Source organism: Emys orbicularis, chromosome 19, assembly GCF_028017835.1.
Source record: "Emys orbicularis isolate rEmyOrb1 chromosome 19, rEmyOrb1.hap1, whole genome shotgun sequence".
Lineage (NCBI taxonomy): Eukaryota > Metazoa > Chordata > Testudines > Emydidae > Emys > Emys orbicularis.
The window spans coordinates 21,135,729-21,160,037 of NC_088701.1; the positions used below are offsets into that span (position 1 = coordinate 21,135,729).

Below are 24,309 nucleotides of genomic sequence, written 5' to 3' on the forward strand. Positions count from 1 at the left end.
AAAAGGTTACACTGAGGCTAGGTCTACCCTACCCCAGTTTGTCCCAGCCCACTGTGTCTGTCATGGGTGCGTGTGTGTGAGAGGAGCTGTGATTTTTGACCGAAAGCGTGAATGCCGTTACACAGACAAAATCCTGCTTTTATTGGTATTGCTTGTCTCGCGCAGGGAGACTGAAATAAGCTCTATCAGCAAAAGCGCAGTTTTGCCCCTATAAGCAGTATTTGCTTCTAGTGCAAAGCCTTCCAAGTGTTGACCTGACATGCTTTTATTGACTCTCTTGTTCCAACAATCGCATTTAAAGCCTGCTTGGGAAGAGTACTAAGAGGTTGCTAGTGTTAGTATATTTACATACATCTTTCAGAGTGTTTAAGAAAACACTGTTAATTTGTTATTTCCTGAAGCACCTCTGTGATGTGCTGTCAGGTCGCAGAGGAAGAGACAGCCCCTGCCCAGAGCGCTCACAATCCAGAGAGGAACTGGGACACTTGGGTGGAGAAACACCCTCTAATGCCAAGTTAGATTAGGCTCCACCTGACTCATTCCCTGGGGGCAGGATTGGGCCCTGAAATCTTTGGGTGTTTGTCCAGCTTGAAATGGTCCAAGCAAGGACATTTTTAGCCCATTGGGAAGTTATTGCACAGCTTAAATCCCCTCACCAATCAAATAGCTGCTTTCCTGTCCTCTCTTTTAATCCAGCTCTGTCCCTGCCCCTCTCTTTTAGTCCCACAAAACCTGAGGAAATGAACTGGGCTGAACACTACCCTGAGTTCTTCGCCCCGTTGACCAAAGATGACCGTCACGATGACCCGAAAGACTCAGAGGAGAGAGCGAAGCCCGTGGCGCAAGTCGAATTCGCTGATATTGGCTGCGGTTATGGGGGCTTGTTGGGTAAGTTCCCAACGATGCTTTTCCGTTGGTCTGGACGCAGCAGGTTCTAGATGGGTGGGTGTGGTCGAGGCTGCTGTGGCAGGACAGTCCTGAGGGGGGCGCGGGTTTGCTCAGGGAAGCCCAGATTCGGGTCCATGCCTGACTTCATGCTGTGACTCTAGAGAGCATCTTGGGCACGTCGCTCTCTGTCTGTCGACAGCTGTGTCCCAAAGTACCTGGTGTGGAACTATGCATGCTTAGCTGAGGCCTAGCGCTGACTCACCAGTGGAACTAGCTCCTTGATCTGCTCTGAGCAGAGCCCAGACCCGATGTGGGAAATCGGAAACAGGTTACACTGTCGGTGGTGTGGATCAGGGAGAGCTGGTGACATGGGCTGTCTCACCCTGGTGTCCCTATAGATTCTGTTACCGGGCTGCTACCACTGCCTCTCCCCAGGCAAGTGGGAATGACCTGTCTGATACCCTAGTTCCCGTCTTTGGGAGGCGGGTGAGTTGTCCCCAGGTAGCCGCTCTGGGGTTTATTGTTCTGAACAGTTGCCTCTGTTTGGGATTCCCCGGCCCTGGGTCTGCCCTGAGAGCAGATGGTAATTCCTCTTTCATCTTTTACAGTCGAGTTGTCTCCCCTCTTTCCCAACACCTTAATGCTGGGCCTGGAGATCCGAGTGAAGGTCTCAGATTACGTCCGTGACCGGATCCAGTCTCTGAGAGTATCCCATCCCGGGCAGTACCAGAACATCGCCTGTATCCGCAGCAATGCCATGAAGCACCTGCCCAATTTCTTTCACAAGGGGCAGGTGAGGTGCCAGGGGCCGTGCGGCTCCGCCACTGATGTCCCAGGCAGTCATATATAGAACCTCCTGCTGTCAATCCTTGCTATCCTTGGGGAGCACACAGCCCTCACTCCCCACCCCTCAAATCCTGGGAACTGCTCTAAGATGATAGATAAGCTTCCGTAAGACACCCATCACCGTGGTGTCTGGGCACCCCTTCGTCTACTCCCATTTGAAGGAAAGTCGCTCTTGAACGAAAGGCTCTTTAGCTTCCCACTTGAAAAGAGGAAACCCCAACCCGGAATGTGCTTTAAACAAGCTGTAATTCAGTGGGGGGGAAACCCCTATCCCAAATGGGTCCTGGAGATACTGACACTGTAGTTATAGGAGCAGCCCCCAGCCAGCGATACCCCCTCCTGCCTGGGGAGGGAGGGGTGAGCAGGTTCCTCTGATAACTGCAGTACTGATTGAGTTAACAGTCCCAGGAGGATGGAGCCAGTCAGCCAGAGAATGCATCCGTGGCCACGGTGATCTCAATGGGGCAAGGAGGTATTGGCGCTGCTGGCTACGGTGACTAGAAGGGCTCACTGTCTCCCCCTCTCCACCCTGCCGGGGTTGCCCCCTATGTTTGCAGCTGGCCAAGATGTTCTTCCTCTTCCCGGACCCGCACTTCAAGAAGACTAAGCACAAGTGGCGGATCATCAGCTCTACGCTGCTGGCTGAATACGCCTACGTCCTGCGCGTCGGGGTGAGTTGGCATCGGTCGCTGGCGGGGGTGCTGAGGCTTGCGTGGGCTCTCTGGTTCCGGGAAGCCTCTCTGGCTAGGGAAAGAGCCCCTCCCCCCACAAGGGGGTTTAACCCCTCTCTCCCCACAAAGAAAGGGTTCGTATTGTTCCTAAATTAACAAGCTGGGGGGACAGGATGGGTCCAGTTTATTGCAAGGGTCAGAGATGAGGCACAAGTTTCCTGAACGCAGACCTCTGGGCTGTTCCACTGATGATTTCCTAGGGCTCCGTGGGGCCCTGGATGGGACTTAGCCACGGAAGACAGACAGGAAGATTCTGTCTTCAACCAACAGAGTTTGCAGGTTTCTATCAAACCCAGCTGTGCCCCAAGGGCATGGTGAGTAAGCCCCACTTACTGCATGGGTCCCAGCACGGTGGGATTGGCCTTTGCCCCGCTTCCTGCAGAACTGTGCTGGGAGGGCTTCCTGTTGGCAGAGCGAGCCCGTTGCCTGCCCTCGGCTGCTCCCGCCTGCCCGCTCATGGCTTAGCCGCCTCGGGCAACCTGTCTGCTCCTTCCTGTGCCGTCACCTGGGGATCGTAACCAGCAGATCAAATTGAGGTGATGAATAGGCGTTGGCCCCACCCAGCCCGGCTGCATGAGTCACAGGCAAATCCGCTAACGTCTCCCCATGGTGCCGACCCCAGGGGCAGGGCTATGGCTGCCACGCCTCCATGATTGTCCTGGAGTCTCCAGGAAGGAAAGATGGATCTTTAATTGAAGATGATGTCGTATGATGAAACACCCAGGAATACGTCCCACCAAAATTGGCAACCCTGGGGGGACATGGGGGGGGGGGGGGGGGGCGCGTGGCGGGCACCCAGCCAACGGATGAGGTGAGGAAGCAGCCTCGTGAATTATTCAAGAGAGCAAAATGGCCTTGGCTAATTGGAGTTGGCACCTCAGATAGTTAGGGAAGAAGTCCCGTGACCACAAGCTGCTCTGAGCAGCGATTACCCCCTCCCCATCAGGGCCCTGAGGTTTGGTGGTTCTATGGCATGAGCCATTTGGGTTCTCGGGTTTTACTGCCGCATGGCTGGGATGGGGCGACAGACCCCCGACCCTGCGTAGGTGTCCAATGGCCCCTCCACATCCCCTCTTTGCTGGGCTGGTCCCAGCTAGCGGGATCCTCAGGCTGCTCCCTCTCTCTCGCGCAGGGCCTGGTGTATACCATCACCGACGTGGAAGAGGTGCACGAGTGGATGGTCGGGCACTTCAGCGGGCACCCGCTCTTCGTCCAGGTGCCCTTGGAGGACTTGGTAAGAGCGAGGGTTGCGGGCGCCGGGAGGGGAAGGAGCTCGAAAGGGGAATGTTTGCACTACCCGCGGGGCCTGCACCCATCCTGGGCTGACTCAATCTGCGAAAGGTTCTTCCCTTGTCCTGGGGTTTCCAAGAAGCCTGCAGAAGCTGGAAAGTGAAACCTGGTCCCACACCGAAACCTCTTCTCTCTTTTCACGTTCACACGCTGGCTGCTTATTGCAGGGTTGGGAGGGGGGAGGGTGTGTGCTGTTGCTAGGGAGCCCCCGGCGATGGACTTGACTAGAAGATGCTGGATTTCAGGACCCAGCCCAGTGTCCCCTGCTGCCGTTCGGTTGGGCTATATGGCCCATGCTTGGGCCATGGGGGTCCCTCCTGGCGGTGGATTGACCGGCTGCCCCCAACACAGCCAGGCAGGGCCAGTCGCTGTTGGCTCACATGGTTTGATGCCTGCTTGGGTCTAATCTCCCTGCAGGGACAGGGGCCGGATGTGATGGAAGCAGCTGGACCACGTGCCCATTACGCTGGAGACAAGCCAGGCTGATGGAGTCCCCTGGGCAAGGGGAGGCATCGGCCGGTTGGCAGCTCATGTGGTAACCGCCCTTTCTCCAACAGGGCAGCGATCCCGTCGTGGGGCGCCTGGGGACCTCCACCGAGGAGGGAAAGAAGGTCCAACGGAACGGGGGCAAGACCTTCCCTGCCGTCTTCCGGCGCATCGAAGACGAAGCCCTGCAGGGGGCACCAGGCACAGAGCAGTGCCAGGGGGCTCCGGACACGTGACTGGACCCGAGAGACGGATCGTCATGGACCGCGTCCTGCAGCCGTGCAGTGTTCCAGGGAGGCCTCTGCCCCTCCCCTGGTGCTGTCGGGGCAGACGGGCTGGTCGCCAGGCCTGCAGCACGACGCCAGCGGCAGCCCTCGATGTCGTGAATACGGGGAGGCTGGCGCCTCTCCTAATGAGAAACACATAAGGAGTGTCCCAAACATCCCCTTGAGCTCTGCCTGCTGCTGCCCACGGGCTCCCGGAGCCGTTGCTTTTACTTCTGAGACTGTGCCAGGCAGGGGCCGGCTGCAGCTTCACTCACATTCGATTTCTGAATAAAACGTGAGCTCACAGCCCCGGCTGGACTCTCTGTGGGTCGCTGCGGGGCGGTTGGATGGTGATCCAGGGATCTAGTGGTAAAGAGGGGTTTGTTGCCCAGGCCCAGGCTTGGAAGCGGCACTAGGTGTTAACCCTGCGGGCTCACCCTGTTCCTGTCCTGCTGCTCCTTGAGCCGCCTGATCCCAGCCAGGGCTCCGTCTGCAGCGCGGCCTGTTCTCTGGGCACCTCCTCTCCAGCCCAGGCCAGCGGGTGAGGGGAACCGTCCCCGCCGAGTGCTAATGGTGACTTGCTGCCTTTAGTCTCCTGCCAGGTGAGACCGTTGTGCAGCCATGCCAGTGTCCCCTGAGCCCTGCCAGGGAGCTGCGGGAGGGACAGTCTGTGATACTCCCTGCTATGAGAAATGTGGGGGGGACACAAGCTTAATCCATCAGGGCATCCTACCGCAGCCAACCGAGATGGAGAAGCCGACTTGGGCCTCCTCTTGCTTAGACTAGGTTCTTTGGGGCAAGGACTGTCTTCGTTATGCGTGTACAGCCCCTAGCACGGGGGCCTCCTGCTCTCAGCCTAGGCCCTTCTATTGCCACCAGCCAAACCTGTGACAGGGCCTTACTTCATTGGCCCCTGCCTCAGTTTCCACGCTCCTGCGGTTTTCTAACTGTCGCACCTGCTTGTGCAGGCCAAATGTACATCCTGCCAACATAGGGTTAAAACAACTCAGTTCCACAAAGGGTCCAGCAAGCAGGTCTTCCCTGGTTTGGGGTGGGGGTGTCCCCAGAGAGCCACCCCCCTACGTTTGCCCATGCTGGCGGAGTAGGAGGTCCCACTCCCCAGGCTACTATAGAGTGATCCTGGCTAGCTGACCCAGCTGCAGGGCCAGGGCCATCGGCTGGGTGAGCCCACCTACTTTTAAAGGGCCATTAAACCCCGTGACAATCCAGCTCTTGTATTGTGGATCTTCCCCGTGCATGCCCCAGGGGCGGTACCGGCTTCTTTCTCCTCCTCTGCCCCTGGAACCAGTACATTGTCCAGTCTGTCTGTGCTTCACCTGCCTGCTGGCTGATACCGCCTCTCCTTTTGGCTGCCCCAGAGCATCACGCCAGCACTGGTTGCTAGCCACCGAGTCCCGCCATGTCTGCAGCTTTGGTATCTCCAGCCATGGGCTGCAGGACCCTGTTTTTGGGGGTGGGGAGGTCTGGGTTGTGATCCCTAGGGGGGTGAATTCCATTGTTGTTGCCTGTGCAATGAGCGTAGCTTCCTATGTTGCAAAGTGGGTAATTCCCAAGGATCTGGCCGGGAAGGTGGACCGGGCAGGGTCGCTTGGGGGTGGAGCCTGGAACTTCCCAGCCAGGAGCCTTCCAACAATCAGCCAGATCAATACAGAAACTGAGCGAGCGTTGCCTCATGCAGGGAAAGGCGAATTCCTTGTCTCACATGCGCTCCTGGGCATGGGAACAAGGCTCTGCCTCATCCCTCCGACCCTGCTCCGGCCGGGGGAGTCGGTTCAGCGGGGGGAGGCCCTGCTTCCCTGGGGCATGAGTAAGCGAGGAAGTAGCCCTGGCATGTCCCCCTTGGTCGCCGTGTTGGGCTCCCCCAATGGAGGGGCTGGGGAGAGCAGGGCTGGGCTGGCCGTGGGGTGTTTCTTCCCCTGCCCCCCAGCTGGCTGAGTATGGGGCCCCCAGCTTCCTGGGGTGACTCAACTATGGGCCTGGGGGAAGCTGCTGTTATCTGGGGTGGGGATTGGGGGGATCACGAAAGGTGCAGGCTGGGGCCCCTGTGGCTCTACCGGCATCTAGCCGGAGCCTAGGCAGATGCTGTGAAACCCCCTCCCCTGCTCCCCGTGACTTGACTTCCAAGGGGGTTGGAATCCCAAGAGCCCTGCTCAAGGGCAGCTTCCTTTCCAAAGATGCCGGACCCGCCCCTTTCCTGCCATTCCCCTCCCCTCGATTGGATGGGGAGGGGGAAAAATGGCTGGAAAGTCCCCCGCTTCCTGGGGGGCTGGGTGGGAAGCCAAGAGCGTTGGTGGTTTGAGGCTTTTGGTGAATGGAGAATGCAGTGAGCGACATCTGCCCCCAAGCCTGAGTCACTGGTGTGATTTCCCCTGGGTGTTGCTCTGCGGGGGCCTGGTCGAGCCGAGGGGGAGGGGCAGATTCCCATGCAGCTGGACGGTTGTAGTTCTGCGAAGTGAGTGAAAATTTGGCTCCCTGCCTCCACTGGGTATTGGGCCTTGTAGGAGTCCCCCCCTCACCCCCCCCGCCTCACTTGTGGAACCAATTATCCCCCCTCGGGGGGGGGGGGGAGGAGAACAAGGATCTTAGCAGCTTCTCATCAGATGGAAGTGGCTCCAGAAGGCAGGTTCCTTGCAGGGGCCCGGGAGCCTCAGCCTTGGGCGCCCTGGAAAGGCCAAGCCTGGGGCCGCTGCGGGCTGCCCGTTGAGCCGTGTGCCTGAGCTGGGCTCCTCCACCAACCCCAGAGCCTCTGCATGGGCACGTCCGTCCGCCGGGCTGCTGCTTCCTAGCGCCCGGCTCCTCCTTGCCACTCGCGGTGCTAGGCTGGGGAAGAGGATGGGAGCCACCTTGCTCTCGGCCTACCGGCAAACCATGGCCTGGAAGCGCAGATCTTCTGGGGATGGGGTGAGGGGCCTTTGCTCTGGAAGGGGCAGGGGGGAATTATCAGCTGCCAAGTGGGCGAAAGGGGGATTCATTGATTGCAGCTGCGTAGCCACAAGAGGGAAGTGGCCCTGATTGGCTCTGCCTGGCCTGGTGCTTCCCGAATGTGGTCCCAGTGGGCTGCACCCCTGGGCTACCTCCCCTTGCATCAGGTGCCTTGCTGAGAAGCAACCCAGCACCTGGTTTGCGGGGTCCTGGCCCCGGACAGCTGCCAAGGAACCTCCAATGGGAGCTGGGCTGCTAAGGAGCAGACCAAGTGTCTCTGGAGCTGTGCAGACAGCGAGCAAGCCGCAAACTCTCCCAATGCACCCGAAAGGGTTACAGTTAAGAAATTTCCCTTAATGGAAGGCAGGGAATGGAGTGGGCCCAGACTGAGAGCACCAGTAATGGAACAGCGAGTAGAAATACTTTCTATTGTCCTGGGGAGAATGCGGGTGCGGTGAGAGGGACTCGCTGCCTGGGCTCGGTTCAGCACAGCTCCCCTCGCCTCCTCATGTCAAGTGGCCTTGGGCTGCTCGCTCTGGGCTGTGGTTTCAAATGCATTTTCCTGGCTTTGAACAGGGGGGGAGGAAGGGGAATGCAGCCTTGAAGAGAGATGGGCCCGGCTCGGAGCGGAGACGCGAAACACGTGTAGAGCCATGCAGCTTAGCCAGCACGCTGGGAGGTTGTCGCTGTCGGCGTTTGGGGGCTCGGTGGACTGGTTGGTCACTAAGTCAGCGCTGTGGGAAGGGGCAACTTGTTGGAGCCGGGGGGTTAACCCTTTGGGAAATCAGGCCAATGGCTGGCAAGTTGGGCTCCCAACATCACTGGCCATGTAACGAAGCCTGTAGCCAGTTACAAAAGGCCAGATTCTCCACTGTAGCTTGGACACCCCTGCAAAAGGGTTTTTCTCATTCTGGTTTAGCGGCGTCTACACTGGAAAGTGGACTCAGATTAAGGGAGGTGTGAATGTAAAGCACAATAGCTATTCCTGTTGGACAAACCATGATCTTCCCCCCCCACACACACTTTGCATTGATGGAAACGACTCCGCCAGGGGAGAATCGGGGCCCAGAGCGCTGGATCCTCACCAGGTGGATGTTTTTCCGTTTAAATCCATAATGCTGGGTTTGCTGTTTGCAGAGCTGAATGGCCGCCCTGACTTCTTACTAGTCCGGCCTCGAAACAATGTGCTTCCTCACGCTAACCGGCTGTTCACCAGCAACCTGAGCGCTGGACTCTTTCACCGTGCCACAGAGAAGCAGAAACAGGAGTGACTTTTATTGGCCTTTTTGCAGTTGTTGCTTTGGTCCCTATTGCCCTTGGGCCAAGGACCTGCCGTCAGGGTCAAATTAAGGCACTCTGGGGCCCTAGCCACCTCCTTCATGGAGTCCCTCACAGCCCTGCCCCCAAGCTGTGGTTGTACCCCTCTTTATGGCGGTGGGTTTCAGTATTAAGACAAGTGGGGCAATTCACACTTCCTGGAGCTATTGTTTCAGGCTCTCTGCAGACTCAGGCAAGCAAGAGGTGCCTGTTTATGGAGCCTGCTACACTAGAAAATTAGGTCGGCATTACCACATCACTCAGGGGTGTGAAAAATCCACACTTCCGAGTGGCGTAGTTAAACCAACCTAAGTCCCTGTGTAGACAGCGCTAGGTTGAGGGAAGAATTCTTCCGTTGATCTAGCTGTCACCTCTCGGGGAGGTGGATTACCTAGGCCTGTCTACACTGAAGTGCTGCAGCTATGCAGTTGTAACCTTTCTTGTCTAGACAAGATCTCAGGCAGGCATCAGTTGCCCTTGGATCAGGTTTTTGAGCTTTTCTTTTGCTTCCGTGAGGGCTAGAAACCTGATTTTTCTTTTTAAACGAGAGCTGAGCTTCTGATCTCGTCACGTGACTCCGTGCCGTCGGCCCTGGTTTATAGCACCTCGGCCTTAATCCCACCCTAGCTGTCATGTCCTGTCCCACCAGATGTAAGTCCTCAGCCAAGCTGGGCTCCCAGCTGTGGCAAGCGTTCTAGAATGAATTGCTTTTGTTGTGGTTTGCAACTTCCACTGTGCATCGTACGGAGGGGAGGGGGGAAATGGAACATCTGGAGAAACACAGCCGGCAAACTCAAGTCATGACCTCCTGGCGCTGCACGATCTGCGATCAGCTCTGGGTTACTCACGGCTGCGTGGATCGTAGGGTGCCTAAATACGCTGGGGTCTCCTTGACAGCCTATTTGGGGCTGGATTCTGCTCTCAAACGGGCACAGCCCAGAGGATGTCAACGGAGTTCCCACTGATCTGTGCCCTGTGCGATTGGATCTGGCCGCCTGTCACTGTTCACAGGCAGGCTCCTCTTCAGTCGTGGTGTAAGAGAGGAGACTGGTTTGCCTCCTGCTCCCCCGTGAAGAGCAGCTGCTCCTGCCACCTCTGCTTTTGGACAGACAACTAGGAGTCCGGGGGTGGAAATGACCAAGGTCACAGAACTCTGCTACCCACCAGCTGATGCATGTGCCTCACAGGGGAAGAGGGGCTTGGACAGTTATGGCAGTGTGGTCTAGTGGCCGCAGGCACAGGCCTGGGCAGCAAGAGAAGCCAACTTGTCTTCCCAGCTCCGCCGCTGGCCTGCGGCATGACCTTGACCAACTCACGTTTCCTCTCTGTGCCTACTTCCCTTTGCCCGTCTTTTCCTATTCTGATTGAGAGCTCTTCAGGGAAGGGACTGTCTCTTTAGCCGTTTGTTCGGCACCTAGAACCATAGGCCCTGATATCCGTTGGGGACTGTAGGTTCTGCCATGGCTGGGGATGGGGGAAGAGACGGACAAGCCGCGACCTGATGTCTTCCCTGAGCAGTTATTTCTCGCACACCTGCTTCCTCTGCAACTCATGCGCCAGCCGCTGCCGTCGTCAGTGCCAGACATGCCCAGAACACAACTGAATATAAAGACAAGCTCAGCTCTCTTCGTTAGTTCAGCTCGTCTGCACAGCGGCTAGGTGTGATCTCTGCCCCTGGGTTCCCTGTCCAACAGGTCATGACCAACGTCAGCGCATGTCATGCTGTGAAGGGAAGAGCCTGATGGCAAACGGATGGCACAGAGTTAAGTGTCAGGCGGGTTGGCCCAGCTGGGTTTTACATTGGCATAGCCAGTCGCTCCTCCCAACAGGGCAGACCTGCTGTTGTGGCCAGAGCAGATACCAGCCCTAAGTGACGCTATCAAAGCAGCAGCCAGGTCTCACTCTGTCAGATTAGCTCTTTCAACATCCAGTAAACTCCGCACAGCTGCCTTTCTGCACTCGTCCACGCTGGTATTCCAGATGCCGCTCCAGACCTCAGTCCCCCCCGGGCTCTAATAACTTGGTGGGATGAGTCCTCACCATGGGCCATGTCCCCTCTGATTGTGATGGTCATGTTATTGCTGAAGGGCACCGATCCAGGATCAAGCAACAACCCATCCCAGCCCCGGGCATCCTGCTTCCTGAGATCTAAAGGAGGCGTGTGTGTTCCTGAGTTTTAATATCATCCTCGCTGTAATTTGCCCAACTCCCCTCACTTCCTGACAGTGGAATGGCAGCTGGAGCCATGGGGAAATCTCGATGTGCTGCTGGCACAGAACAACAAAGGGGTCAAGCCCCCTTTTCCAACAGGCTGTCCCCTTGGCCTTTGACTAAGTCACAGAGGCAGGTGTCCTCAGTGCTCTGTATAACTGAACCCCCGTTGCCTCATTCATGGACCAGGTCCCCGTTGTGCCAGGCGCTGTACAACAGGCACAGAAAAAAAAAAAGATGCTTCCTACCCCAGAGAGCTTCCAGTCTACGGAGCAACCCCGCTTCCAAAGTGCACCTTGGAAAAGTGTGAGTGCACACACACACATGCACGCACACGTGTACACATGCAAGTGCACATGCATGCACATGCGCACGTGTGCACACGCACATGTGCACACACGCGCACACACACATGCACGTACACACACATGCACGGCTGTTCAGGTACATGGTCAGCCTCTGTGGGAAATGGAGTGAAAGAAGTGAATCCCCTGCCTTGGGGCAGACCCCCCCCACATTTTGTACCCACTTTTTTGTGGGGTGCAGCTCCTTGTTGGAGGAGCTGCTGCTCTCTCCCTTCCCCATGGAGCCTGGGGCGCAGAGCAACACAACTGTAACAAAGGTAAAACACTCCCGCCCCGTTTGTGCCTTGAACTCATTCATGGGCTCGGTTCACTGGTCTGAGCCCTTGGGAGCGGGGGGGGGGGGGGGGGGACTTTTCCCTCTGCCCTGTAACGAAAGCAGCCCCCCCCCCCAGTCACTGAACCAGCCTCTCCCTCTGCCTTTTAACCCCCAGCCTTGCAGCCCCCCTGGAGCTTGCTGCTTTGCACGTCACCCGCTTGCCCTCTCCCTGCATCCTGTTCGCTTTCATTCATAGATTCCTAAATTCCAAGGCCTGGTGCGATCATCTCGTCTGACCCCCTGGATAGGCCAGGCCAGAGACCTGCCCCCCGAATAATTCCTAGGGTGGATCTGTTAGAAGAACAGCTGATCTTGACTGAAAAGAATTGTCCACGATGGAGAATCCACCGCGACCCTGGGCAAATGGTTCCAATCGTGAACTTCTCTCACTGTTAAAAGTTTACTCCTTATTTACCCTTGGGGCTCTTCCCTAGAAGTGGGACGGTCCTCGTGCCAGTGGCCCATCTCCCCCTCCCCACGCCATATGCCCCGTCTCCCTCCGTGCCCATCTCTCCTCCCCACCCTGGGTGCCCATCTCTGCCCATCTCCTTTCCCTCCAGGAGCCCATCTCTCACCCTCAGTATGTACCCATCTTTGCCATCTCCCCCAGGTGCCCATAACACTCCTTGATGGATCTATTTCCCCCAGGTACTCCCTCTGCCCCCCAGGTACCTATTACCCCAGGTACCCCCTCTGCCCCCCAGGTACCCCTCTCTGCCCCCCAGGTACCTATTACCCCAGGTACCCCCTCTGCCCCCAGGTACCTATTACCCTCAGGTACCCCTCTCTGCCCCCCAGGTACCTATTACCCCAGATACCCCCTCTGCCCCCCAGGTACCCCTCTCTGCCCCCCAGGTACCTATTACCCCAGGTACCCCCTCTGCTCCCAGGTACCTATTACCCCCAGGTACCCCCCTCGGCCCCCCAGGTACCTATTACCCCCAGATACTCCTCTCTGCCCCCCAGGTACCCCTCTCTGCCCCCCAGGTACCTATTACCCCAGGTACCCCCTCTGCTCCCAGGTACCTATTACCCCCAGGTACCCCCCTCGGCCCCCCAGGTACCTATTACCCCCAGATACTCCTCTCTGCCCCCCAGGTACCTATCTCCCCTGCCCATCTCTCCCCTCCTGAGGTACCCACCCCCAGATACCCACCTCTGCCCTCCCTTACCATCCCGGGGCCCATCTTCCCCCCCCCCTCCCCTTCAGATGCATCTGCCCCTTCGCCGGAAACCCACGTGGCGAGCAGCCGGCTCGCTTCGGGCACCCGCTTTCCCAACCGAGCCCACCCCGCGTTCTGATTGGGCAGCCTGGGCTCCTATGTAAACGAAGAGGACACTGACGCACGTCAGGGAGGGCGGGGATGAGGATGCAGGGGGCGTGGCCTCCCTGGCTCCATGTGTCCCATTATAAATAAACCCAGAAAGATGCTCCAGGACTTCATCTGCTCCCCAGCTTTCTTCCTCCATCCACTTTCCAGCTGCCCTGAGCCAGGATGCCTCAGACCCTGAAGCTGGCCAGCAGGGCTTCCCTGCTCACCAGGGGCTTCCCAGAGATCTGGGCTGAGCTCGGCTTCAAGGCACCAGACAGAGTGATCAAGACCCACAAGACCCTGGAGGACATGCCAGGACCCAACGCACTGGGCTTCTTCACGGACCTCTTCTGCAAAAGAGGGCTGGCCAGGCTGCACGAGCTACAGGTAAGGAACTTGCCTCTGTGGTTACTTTCCCACCTTGCTCTTGGCACACGACGTCTTACTTTCTGCCACAGACTAGTTGAGGTTGTAAAGGGTCTACTCATGTATGGGGTGCGTGGAATTACTGAGCTTTAAATAGGTCCTGCCTTTAGTGAACATCATCATATAGGGGTTAGGATTTAGGACCAGATTTCCCAATGGGCCTGGAATCTACCAGCTTCCACTGGAGAATTTCCCGTCAGTGTCACAACAGAAATGGCTGGGCATTTAATAAAAAAAAGTTCTAGCCAGGGTTTTCAACTAAGTCAATGGGAGTTGGAGGCTCAAAATTCATTGAAATTCCAGCCCTGTTTATAAATCCCAGCCTGAACACGTGAGAGTCAGGACATTCAAAGGTGGAAGTCCCCATAAATATGTACAGTTGTATTTTTGGTTACTTGTCTATGTCGTTTCAATGTGTGACTTGCAGTGAGGGAAACAATAGCTGTACAGAGGGGTACATAAATTAAGGTGTACATGAACTCATGCTTTACCCCATATATGTCCCGACAGGCTTGCAAAAATCGATTGACGTAACATAGGTTTACCTGTAATCAACCCGTTCTCTTGTTAGTTTAACCCTGTGTAAATTGACACTGATTCTGGGCCACACAACTTTTACTCAATGGGCTGCGGAAACAGTGAATTGCATTTGCAGTGTAAATTAATTGCACCCTTTAATAGTGGCTTTGATACGTAAAGGGGAGCATTGTATTTCGTATCGCTAGTTCCGCTGCATACAGTATGGAAACTTTATTTTCTGTGCTTTTTAAAAGACCCTCAGGATGTGCAATATAGCAGGGCTAACCTGGAGATCCGTCATATCAATTTTCTGACCCGTGTGTGTTTTACATTCTTGGTGGTGGAAGATTTTTTTTTTTTGTATTTAACTCTTTTTTATATGAAAGGAAAAAAACCAAAAACGGGGGGAAATACCGTTGGGTAAACTTTATTCACGGAGCGAATTTGTGCTATTCAGTCCCAGACCGTCTGAGTAAAATCCCTGTCGAAATCAGTGCTTTCTTGGGATCCGTTCATAAAGTTGCCCAAAATTGTGAATACGCACCACTGGGGGAATAATTTTTAAACGGATAAAGCAAATCTTGCATTCTTTCGCCTCTCTGCGGCCGCACGTCTCCTGCTTGTGTGGCTCTGGAAACTTGCGTGCAGCTATCTACGGGTTTTAAAAAGTAATGGTAATCGAACGATCCACTGCGGCTAATTTTTAACCACTTCCAAACTTAGCTAAATGAATATTCCCCTCTCGGGATGAGCCACATGCTGAATGATACACGTGAAAGCTGCGGTCTTTGAGTTATCCATGTGCAACACCGAACAAAACCCATTTCTTTTAAAGCCTAGAGATATTTAGTCTTCCCCTCACCCCAGTTCATAACCCCAAAGCAGTAAGATGCAGTGAAATCCATGTAGTGCCTCAGCCCGAAAGCTAAATTTGCCAATAAAGGAGTGGAAAACAGAGGGTCAGAATGGAGCGGCAGACTTCAGCAGAGCATCGATTAAGTACTAGGCAGGTGTTCCAGCTGCCTCTGAACCTCGCACGACATATTTGCAAATCCAGATATTTAAACGGACAAGAGCACGCTGGCTTCGCGGCCGCTCTTGGTTTGCCCAACGGTCTCATGGTGCGTGGCATGAGGAAGTTGGACAGATAGCAATAGACACCGCCTGTGGGGGAACTAGGGTTTGGTGTTTTTAACCCCATGTAACACAACCCCCTTCCTGGGTGGAGGCACAAAATATCCTCGATTACATGCGCTGACTGCATCCAGCCCTGATTACATTCCTAGCAAACAAGGCATTGTTTCTCTCTCGACTTTCTCTCTCTGCCCTGCGGGCTCAGGGGAACGAATCTGTGGCTGAGGCTGGAGGGGAAGGAGAGCTCTGAATAACGGGGGCTCTTGCAGGGCAGAATCTAGCTGGGAGATCATTGACCCTCTCCGGGCTCGATTTCTGACCACGTCTGCCCAGATGTTCCTGTAAGATCCCGATCCCTGGAAGCCCGGGTTGAGCTGCTGCTGGCTGCAGAGAAACACAATGTAGTTTCATTGGAGTCCGTTGCAATTTGTCTCTGCCGGCAGCCAGGGAATGATCCAACCCAGAGGCTAGCAGGAGGGGGTGCAGGATGGAGCTGGGTGTGTAGGCTGCAGGTGGCAGGGGAATAGATCCCTATAATGCACCATTGTCTCATGGCTCTGTCCCCCCTGCCCTTAAAGCGCCCACATGTTCTCGTTGCTGACCTGTAACCACCCTGCTAGGACTGCCTGGTTCTACCCAGCTCTGCCTTTGGGTTCTGTGCCCAGTCCAGCTGGTGATGAGAACCCAGCGAAGGAGCTGACCAATTGGGGTCAAAGTGAGATGGGGAGGGCTGGCTGGCCTCCCCCGGCAGCAGTTCCTAGTGTCACCGACGCCTCTCAGGGCCCCCTTGACGAATTGTCTCCTCTTCCCTCCTAGATCGAAGGAAAAGCCAAATACGGGCCGGTGTGGAAAGCCAGCTTTGGGCCGATCCTGACCGTCCACGTCGCGGAGCCCAGCCTGATCGAGCAGGTGCTGAGGCAAGAAGGCAAGCACCCCATCCGCTCCGACCTGTCCTCCTGGAAGGACTACCGGGTGTGCCGGGGCCACGCGTACGGGCTGCTCACGGCGTAAGTCGGCGACCCCGCCACCCTCCGGCGCGAGGGTCACGCTGGGTGGGGAGGCTGCAGGAAACATCCTAGGACCCACCGGGTCCTGGAGACACCAGGCAACGCGATGATCCGCTGCAAAATACACTGATATTTAAGGCTTGGATTTTGCCCAAGGGAGTTAGCGGCTCAAATCCCATTGACGGTCACCTGACTCCCTGAAAATCCCCCCCCCTCAAATATCTGCGTTCTGGGTAGCACCTAGGAGCCCCACTCCTGGATCCAGTGCCGTACAGACAAGTAGCAAACCAGAGACCTCCCATGGCAGGCGTCAGGCAGGACAAGAGGCGAGGGAGGGGGCGGGAACCAAACAAAGTGGAGTTTAGCAGAAAAACAGACGTCTCTCTGTCTGCTGCTCACCTGCCAGTGCCTGGTGGGAAAGGAACCAAGAAAGACCCCGAAACGGGGAGATTCTGAGGGTCACCTCCTCTCCTGGGGAGGGGGGGGGGGGGGCCCATCTAGCACATTTGCCGACTCTTCCCTTGGTGGCTCTGTGCCAAGCGGGATCCGGCTCCCTCTGGGCCGGGGGAAGTGCTCCCCCGTCCCCGCGGCCTGATGCTGTCTCCATGGGACCCGGCCCGGAAGGCCATCACCCATGAGCTAAGAAGGCTTTACGCAAGCCCAGGCAGAGGCATGAGTCGGGCGAGAGGATTGTGTTGGGCCGTGAGTCAGCGGTGTGACTCAGGTTCCCGGGTTTCTCATCGCTCCGCGCAGAGGCGCAGGGTGTGAGTAACTGGCAGAGGGCGTGCAGGCCCGTGGGCTAGCCAAAGGAGCCGCTTTCCCGGCACCGCCGGCTGCTGGGCTCGGGGCCGGCTTGACCTCCGTGGGAACTGAGTAGTGGGTGCATCACGTCAGAGCAAGCTTCCCCCCTCCCCCATCCCGTGGCCCAGGGAGTGCACCTCAGCCCTGCCTTAGGGGGGCGCTGCCTCTAGGGGGCGGCAGAGATTAGCCCAGGGGTGGCGTGGGCAGACTGGCACTTGAACCCTGCTTTCCTGGGGGCTAACCGGGTCTCTCTGGCCCTACCAGAGAAGGCGAGGAGTGGCAGAAGATTCGCAGCATCCTGGGCAAACACATGCTGAAGCCCAAGGAGGTGGAGTCATACACGGGGACCCTGAACGGCGTGGTCAGCGACCTCATCCACCGGCTGCAGCACCAGCGGAGCCGCCACCAGCAGCACGTGGTCAAGGACGTGGCGGGCGAGTTCTACAAATTCGGCCTGGAAGGTGCATGTCTGGGACGGCGCCGGGGGTGGGCCGGGGCCCCTGGGAAGGGAGAGGCACGCTCTGCGCAGAGATTGGAGCCAGATCTGCCTGAGGCTCCATCCCCGCCCCAAACACCCCCCCTCTGCGGGGCCTCATGTCTCTGACTCTCTCCGGGTTCATTTCCTTAGGCATCTCCTCGGTGCTCTTCGAATCCCGCATCGGCTGCCTGGAGCCCGAGGTGCCCAAGGAGACGGAGACCTTCATCCGCTCCATCAACCGCATGTTCGTCATGACCCTGCTCACCATGGCCATGCCCAAGTTCCTCCACCGCGTCTTCCCCAAGCCCTGGAAGACCTTCTGCGAGTCTTGGGACTACATGTTCGCTTTTGGTGAGTGTGCTAGGGTCGGGCAGCCTGGGTTGGCTGCTTGGGTGGGTGTGTGCGCGGGCCCGGGCCCGACTCCCCGCCAGAACTTCAGGTTCGTTTCCCCTGGGGCAGGAGATCTGGAGCAAAGATCGGGGGCAACTGGAAAGAGATTCCACTCCCTGCAGCAAATCAGTCGTTGCTCAGGGTATTAGCATTAGCAACTAAACCAGAAAATTAACACCGCCACCGATAAACCGCCGTTGAACAGGGGGCAGTTAAGACTTGGGGACTTTCAAAAACGCCTCTGGGAATTAGAGGCCCACCGTTCAATTTTGGTGGGCTTTGGGCACCAGAATCCCTTGGGTTCCTCTGAAGAAGTCCTGCCTAGAGTTGGCTCCGTTGGAAAGCCGGGGAAGTGGGGGGAAGCTCTCGAGCCCAGGCTGTGGGGCTGACCTGCGTCCATTCTCTTCCAGCCAAGGGCCACATCGACAAGCGAATGACCGAGGTGGCAGAGAAAGTCTCGCGGGGGGAGACGGTGGAAGGCAAATACCTCACTTACTACCTCGCCCAGGAGAAGCTCTCCATGAAATCCATCTACGGCAACGTGACCGAGCTGCTGCTGGCCGGGGTGGACACGGTACGTGCCGCGGGAACGTCTGGCTCGGGGCAGTCGGAGCAGGAAGGCAAAGGCAACTCTGCTGCTAGGAGTTCTGCTTAGCAGCAGCCCTCCTCAGGAATCGAATCCCTGGAGAACTGGGATGGGGGCCGTGGCGGCTGCATGGAACTGATTCCGGCGCCCAGAGTATAGATGGAGCCCAGCCGGGGATGCCCCGTTTTCCCTCCGGCACCGATGGCAGGGATCCAGCCTCTTCCTAACCCTCCCTTTCTCCTCTGCCCCTGCAGATCTCCAGCACCCTGTCCTGGAGCCTGTATGAGCTGTCCCGTCACCCCCGGGTCCAGGCGGCGCTGCACGAGGAGATCACCGGGGTGATGAAAGGCGGCGCCGTCCCGTCGGCCGCAGACCTGGCCCAGATGCCCCTGCTGAAGGCGGTGGTGAAGGAAGCGTTGAGGTGAGCGCTGCTAGGAGGTGGGTCAAACAGGGCTGGCTCTGCTCTCTCGCCCAGGGAAGCCAGCTGGGTGCCTGCTGCACAGGGGCTGTGGAGGGACATGGTGCATCTGCTGGGAGCTTGCAGGCCGCCTGGAGTACTGGGATCCCAGGGTTCATCCGTCCCCCGTGGAGCTCAGCCCCCAGAGCTGGGAGGCTAGTGCCTGGAGTGGGGATGGAGCAGCTACCCAGCCGTCCCCCTGCTGGGATGAGCCCAAGGCTGGGTGCGGGGCTCGAACCCGCAGCCGGCCGGCTGCAGCATGAGGCTGGATCACGGCTCCTGTGACTCACGTGTGGCCGTGTCCCCTTCTCCCCCGGCAGGTTGTACCCGGTGATCCCCGGCAATGCCCGTGTCATCTCAGACCGAGACATCCAAGTGGGAGAATATCTCATCCCCAGGAAGGTGAGTGGAGCTAATTGCCTAGCTAACGGGATGGGGAAGGGAGTGGGAGGGGGGCTGACCTGGAAGCGGGGGCATCTCCTCCCCAGCTGTGACTGGCCACCCCCCCGGTTGCCTTAGCGGGAGGCAGTGTGTAGCTGAGGGGATTTCTCTTTGGGGTGGGGGTATCTCCCCCCACCCTGCTCGCGTGGCATGGTGCCCACCGTACCCATGTCTCACCCCGCAGCCTCTCCCTCTCTGCCCCCACTTGCAGACCCTGATCACGCTGTGCCACTACGCCACCTCCCGGGACGCCCGCTTCTTCCCTGAGCCCGACTCCTTCAAGCCGGAGCGCTGGCTGCAGAAGGATGCCTCGCACCACCCCTACGCCTCCATCCCCTTCGGCGTCGGCAAGCGCAGCTGCATCGGGAGGCGCATCGCGGAGCTGGAGGTGCACCTGGCGCTGGCCCGGGTGAGTGCCGGGGCCGAACCGCCCCTGAGCGTCGCGGTGGCAAAACGTGGTTCCCGGGGCTGGGGGGGCCCCTCCTAATTCCTGTTAAACTGCATCCCCGACACTGCATCGATACCAGCCCCATAGCCCCCCCTCTCCCACCGCATTGGTACCAGCCACCCATAGAGCCCCCCCGCCCCCCGCTGTATTGGTATCAGCCACCCATAGCCCCCCTCTCCCACCGCATTGGTACCAGCCCCATAGTCACCCTCTCCCACCGCATTGGTACCAGCCCTGTTGTTCCCCTCTCCCACCGCATTGGTACCAGCCCCATAGTCCCCCTCTCCCACTGCACTGGTACCAGCCCCCCATAGCCCCCCTCATTGCATCGGTATCAGCCCCATAGCGCCATCCCCCACTGCATGGGAACCAGCCCCATAGCCCCATCCCCCACTTCATGGGAACCAGCCCCATAGCCCCCTCCCCCACTGTATTCCTACCAGGCTAATTGCTCCCGCTCCCCCAACCCCCGTGCACTCCTACCGGGCCCACTGCATACTCCCCTCCCCTCCCGCCAGCCTTGGCGCGACTGGTGCTAACCCGCCCTCCTCTCTCCTGGCAGATCCTGATGCACTTTGAGGTGAAGCCGGAGCCGGAGCGGGGCCCGGTCAGGCCCATGACCCGCACCCTCCTGGTGCCCGAGAAGGACATCAACCTGCAGTTTGTGAGCCGCTAACGCGGGCAGAGACAGAACCTCTGGCGCCGGGAGTGGCCGAGCTCCCCGTGGGGTGACGGGCCCCGGCCGAGCGGGTTGGCCCCAGATCAGAGTCAAGGAAAGGAGGGGCTGGTGCCTTGGAGCACATGCGCTCATCCTCGCTCGGCGGGATGGGAAGGGCTGTGTGCATGGAAAAAGAGCCGTATAACAAATCTGGGGGGCCTGGCGTGGCTTCGTGCCCACCCCCCGCCCGGGCTGTCCTCCCTCCTGAACCTGGAGTTCCCGTGAACTCAGAGCAAGGCGGAGCCGGAGTGGCATTCCCAGAACCAGCGCCTCCTCCAGGCAGCATTCTGCAATGCAATTAGTGTGTGCGCGCCTGGCTCTGCCATAGCCGGGGCAGCAGCCCTGCAGAGCGCTGAGTGAAACTGCCCAGCTCCCTGCCTCCTCTGGTTCGAATCCCCAGGGCAGCCACAGAACCCCGTCACGGCCCGCTCTGGCACAGTCTGGGCATGTAACGGGAAGGAGCCAATCTGGATCCAGCTGGCCCTTGGGGGATGGTTCTGCTGCTGATCAGTGACTCAGGTCTGCCTCCTCCCCTGGTGTAAATCAACCCGGCTTTGCTGATCGACACCTGCAGAGGCTCAATCCTTGGGGTCCTGCAAAGAGTCGAAAGGAATGTGCCTCGATGTGCTAAGGTTTGTGATGGTTAATCATCACTTTAAGCCCTCCCCTTTGAAGGACTGTGCCCCTATTTATATTTATTGCCTGTAACTTATTCCTGGTGCTTGGGACCCAGCAGCGTCTGAAGCTGAGTGTGGGGTTTTTTTCCCAAGCCAGCCGCGAGGCTCTTTGTATTTAAGGCAGCTGCAGCAGGAATGCGTCTCGCCTGCCGTCGCGGAACTGTTTGGCTGGTGCTTTGATATTTAACTGGTATTTATTATTCCCTGGTGAATAAAGATGACTCTTTTTTTAAAAAACAAACAAACACCCTTCCTGAGTTTGGTGCATTTTGGGGATGAAGGTGTTGGATGGGAAAGGGGGTTGGGTTGGATTCCGGGCAAAAACCACTGAAACCTGTGCTGTAAAATTACAACGTTGCACTTAGAGTTCCCAGCCGGGATCAGGGCCCCTTTGGGCCGGGCGCTGTTAGTAAGAGGTGGGAGGGGAAACTGAGGCACAGACGTGGCAGGAGGAAGCAACTTGTCCAAAGTCATCAGCGGCAGAGCCGGGACTAGACTCCAGGTCTCCCGCTGCCATTCCAGTGCCCTGCTCGCTAGCCCATGCTGCCTGTCTTAGCATACTACACTTCCTGGGTGATTAATAGCTCCGATTTGCTCCCTGGGTGGAAATCTCTTCCAATTAACTGTCAGGCTCTCTTGGCAACTTGGTTCTAAGGATCCACCTCCTAACTCCCCCAGCCCCACCCCCCAGGCAAGCAGCTGGAACCAGTTGCTGAGTGGCTGTTTCAAGGGCTGATGCGTTCCACCCCCGAGGTGGGCGCATTAGAGGGGCAGTTGAATGGCTCCCGCTTTTCAGAAATGCTGACCAGGCCCCACCACCTCTGGAATCTCTACCAGAGAGCTGGAGAGTGCAAGAAGAAGGTGCCATCCAGCACAGCGGGGGCCCCTTGCTATGGGGCGTGGGGCTCATTGCAGTGGTCCAAAGGCCAGGTGCAGCAAAAGAAGGCTCAGGTGTGCAGAGCTCTCCTCTACTCCTGGCCACCCAGGCTGAGGGAGGCTGGGGCTAGCAGGGTCAGGGCAAAGATGCCCTCCAGCAATGGTAGGTGCTGCTGGGCTGGCTCAGACCCGGAGTCTAGCTTCACCAGCGTCAAGGTCATCAGGCCACAGCTGCCCATGGAGTTCAGTGGGACGGGCTGGCTCAGAGGAAGGGGCACGAAGCCCCCACAGTGGACAGTACTGGAATAACTTGCCCCGTGGGGCAGTTGCTCCCTACTCTCCCTGCAGTGGCTGAAAGCTGGTGGGAGCGTGGTGGGTTGTGCATGTGCGGGGGAGGGGTTCAGAGTAATTCCCCTAGGCGGATGACCCCCCCCCAACTAGTTCTGCAGATGGGGCATTAAGTCCAAGGCACGAGGCTGGCATGCAAACAGCTGGGCACGCTGCTGGCAGGGTGAGGCTCAGATCCACCCCCCAATTCCTACGCACAGGGATCCATCCATGCACCTGTGGACACACATTCATGCACACACGGGGGCAACCCTTCATGTCCACAGGTCCTTGGCAGCAGGCCCCCGTCTCTGGGGCTGTGGGTGCCCTTGGCAGGGAGCCCAGCTCTGGAGTGCCTGGGAGAATCCACCTCTACGAACAGAGCACCCTGGGGGACGTGAGTGGTTACGCTCAGCCCCTGGTGGAAGTTATGGGCACCCACATCTCGGGGGGCGGGGGGGCAGCTGGAAAGGAGCAATTCTCAGAACCAAACTGCCCCCTGGTGTAACCCCCTTGATTTCCACGGCCGTGGGGATCCCCCCAGCCACCTTCAGGGTCTTCCCCTTACAGAGCCGCTGTTTCCCAGGAGGGCGGCAGCGGGTCACGGGTGCTGCCAAGGGCTGGCTCAGCAGATCAGCGAGCTGGGACCCGGCTGGCACCTGCTTGACGTTTCCTGCAGGGCTCCGCTTCCCCTGGGGCAGCTTGGGAAGGCCAGGGCCAGGCCGGGGCCGTGCTCCCAGGGCTGGCACTGTCCATCCCGCCCCAGCTCTGTGTCATGTTTACAGTGGACCCCATATCCAGGCACTCATCACACCCGTCAGCTACGTTCGGTGCCCGTTCCACACCCACCTAGCTCAAATCAGGGTGCTCCCCCACCCAGCCCTCGAATGTACAAGCCAGCCCTGGGCTCCCCCAGCTCTGCCAATGCCCCTCAATGCCAACCCACAGCGCCCCCTGCCAGTCACCCCTGGGCTTCGGCCACCCTCCGTCTGGCCTGACCGAGTGCACGGCTGGCTGCTCCCACGCAGGACCCCAATCCCCGCTGAATTTGCTGCAGTTTCAGCCTGGATTTTTCACGCCAGCTGACGAGCACATGGGGTTTCCCCGGGAGTGTTTGCCACGGCGCCTGGCGCACTAGCGAAAAACCCCATCTCCCGAGCTAAGCCCCGTGTGGCCTTGCTCCCAGCCGGCCTGACCGCAGCCAACAACAGGGGGCCCATGGCTCCAAGCCCCCAGTCACAACAGGTTCCAGTGAAACCCCACAGGCATCTAATCAACGCTTGGCATCGTTCCAGGCACGTGAGCCACACAAACCCTGTCATGTCTGAGCGCTTGTTGGAACTGTTCAGCTGCTCGCTGGCAAGGTGAGTAGATTCCTTCCACCTCTTTCCATATTCCCATGACTCCTGGAGCCCGAGGCCTCATGAAAACCACAAGACGCAGCGATGCTTCTGACAGCAAAGCCCTTGTTTAAACCCCCCAGCAACTGCAGCAGGAGAGCTAAGCTGCACGCACCACCTCTAGGCACAGCGATCTTGGTTGTCCAATGCCCTGTCTGACCCACTGGGCAGCGTGTCCACCAGGTCTCACCTGCCATGCCTGATCCCTGGGGCTAGGAGGCTGTTACTAAAGGCCTGGTGCTTCCGCTCAAGGAGCTGATGCATTTAGCACAGCAGGTCCCACGTTCAAGTACCCAGGGCAGTGTTACATGCAACTAGGTTGCCCAGATAGCAAGGGTGAAAAATCGGGACGGGGGTGGGCATAGGTGCCTATATAAGAAAAAGCCCCAAATAGCGGGACTGTCCCTATAAAATCAGGACATCTGGTCACCCTACATGCAACCCAGTCTGAGGTGCTGTACCCCATGGAAGATCAGGCCCCTATGGGGTTTCACGTGCCCCAGCCCCTCTGGCAGCTAGGGGGTTAATTGCTCTGCATGGATGTTTTTCCTGGTAAAACATTCACATGTCCTGGGCTGCTTTCTTATGCCCCCATCCCGTGCTGGGCCCCTGTTAATGCTGCCCCGGGAGCCACAACCGACGTCAATCGCCT

The 24,309-nt window shown here is 58.0% G+C and overlaps 2 protein-coding genes across 2 annotated transcripts; both read left to right on the top strand.

The window, feature by feature from the left end:
- Positions 1–727: 727 nt before the first annotated feature.
- METTL1 (methyltransferase 1, tRNA methylguanosine) lies at positions 728–4,799 on the top strand. The gene is made up of 5 exons (XM_065419537.1): positions 728–888; positions 1,497–1,681; positions 2,292–2,405; positions 3,598–3,699; positions 4,313–4,799. Exons 1-5 carry the CDS (start codon positions 741–743, stop codon positions 4,475–4,477), a joined length of 714 nt encoding a protein of 237 aa, XP_065275609.1. The 5' UTR covers positions 728–740; the 3' UTR covers positions 4,478–4,799.
- An 8,356-nt stretch (positions 4,800–13,155) lies between these two features.
- LOC135891974 (25-hydroxyvitamin D-1 alpha hydroxylase, mitochondrial) lies at positions 13,156–20,335 on the top strand. Its single transcript, XM_065419657.1, has 9 exons — positions 13,156–13,359; positions 15,868–16,058; positions 17,124–17,320; positions 17,488–17,688; positions 18,138–18,301; positions 18,568–18,734; positions 19,091–19,172; positions 19,423–19,620; positions 20,222–20,335. Exons 1-9 carry the CDS (start codon positions 13,156–13,158, stop codon positions 20,333–20,335), a joined length of 1,518 nt encoding a protein of 505 aa, XP_065275729.1.
- Positions 20,336–24,309: the final 3,974 nt, after the last annotated feature.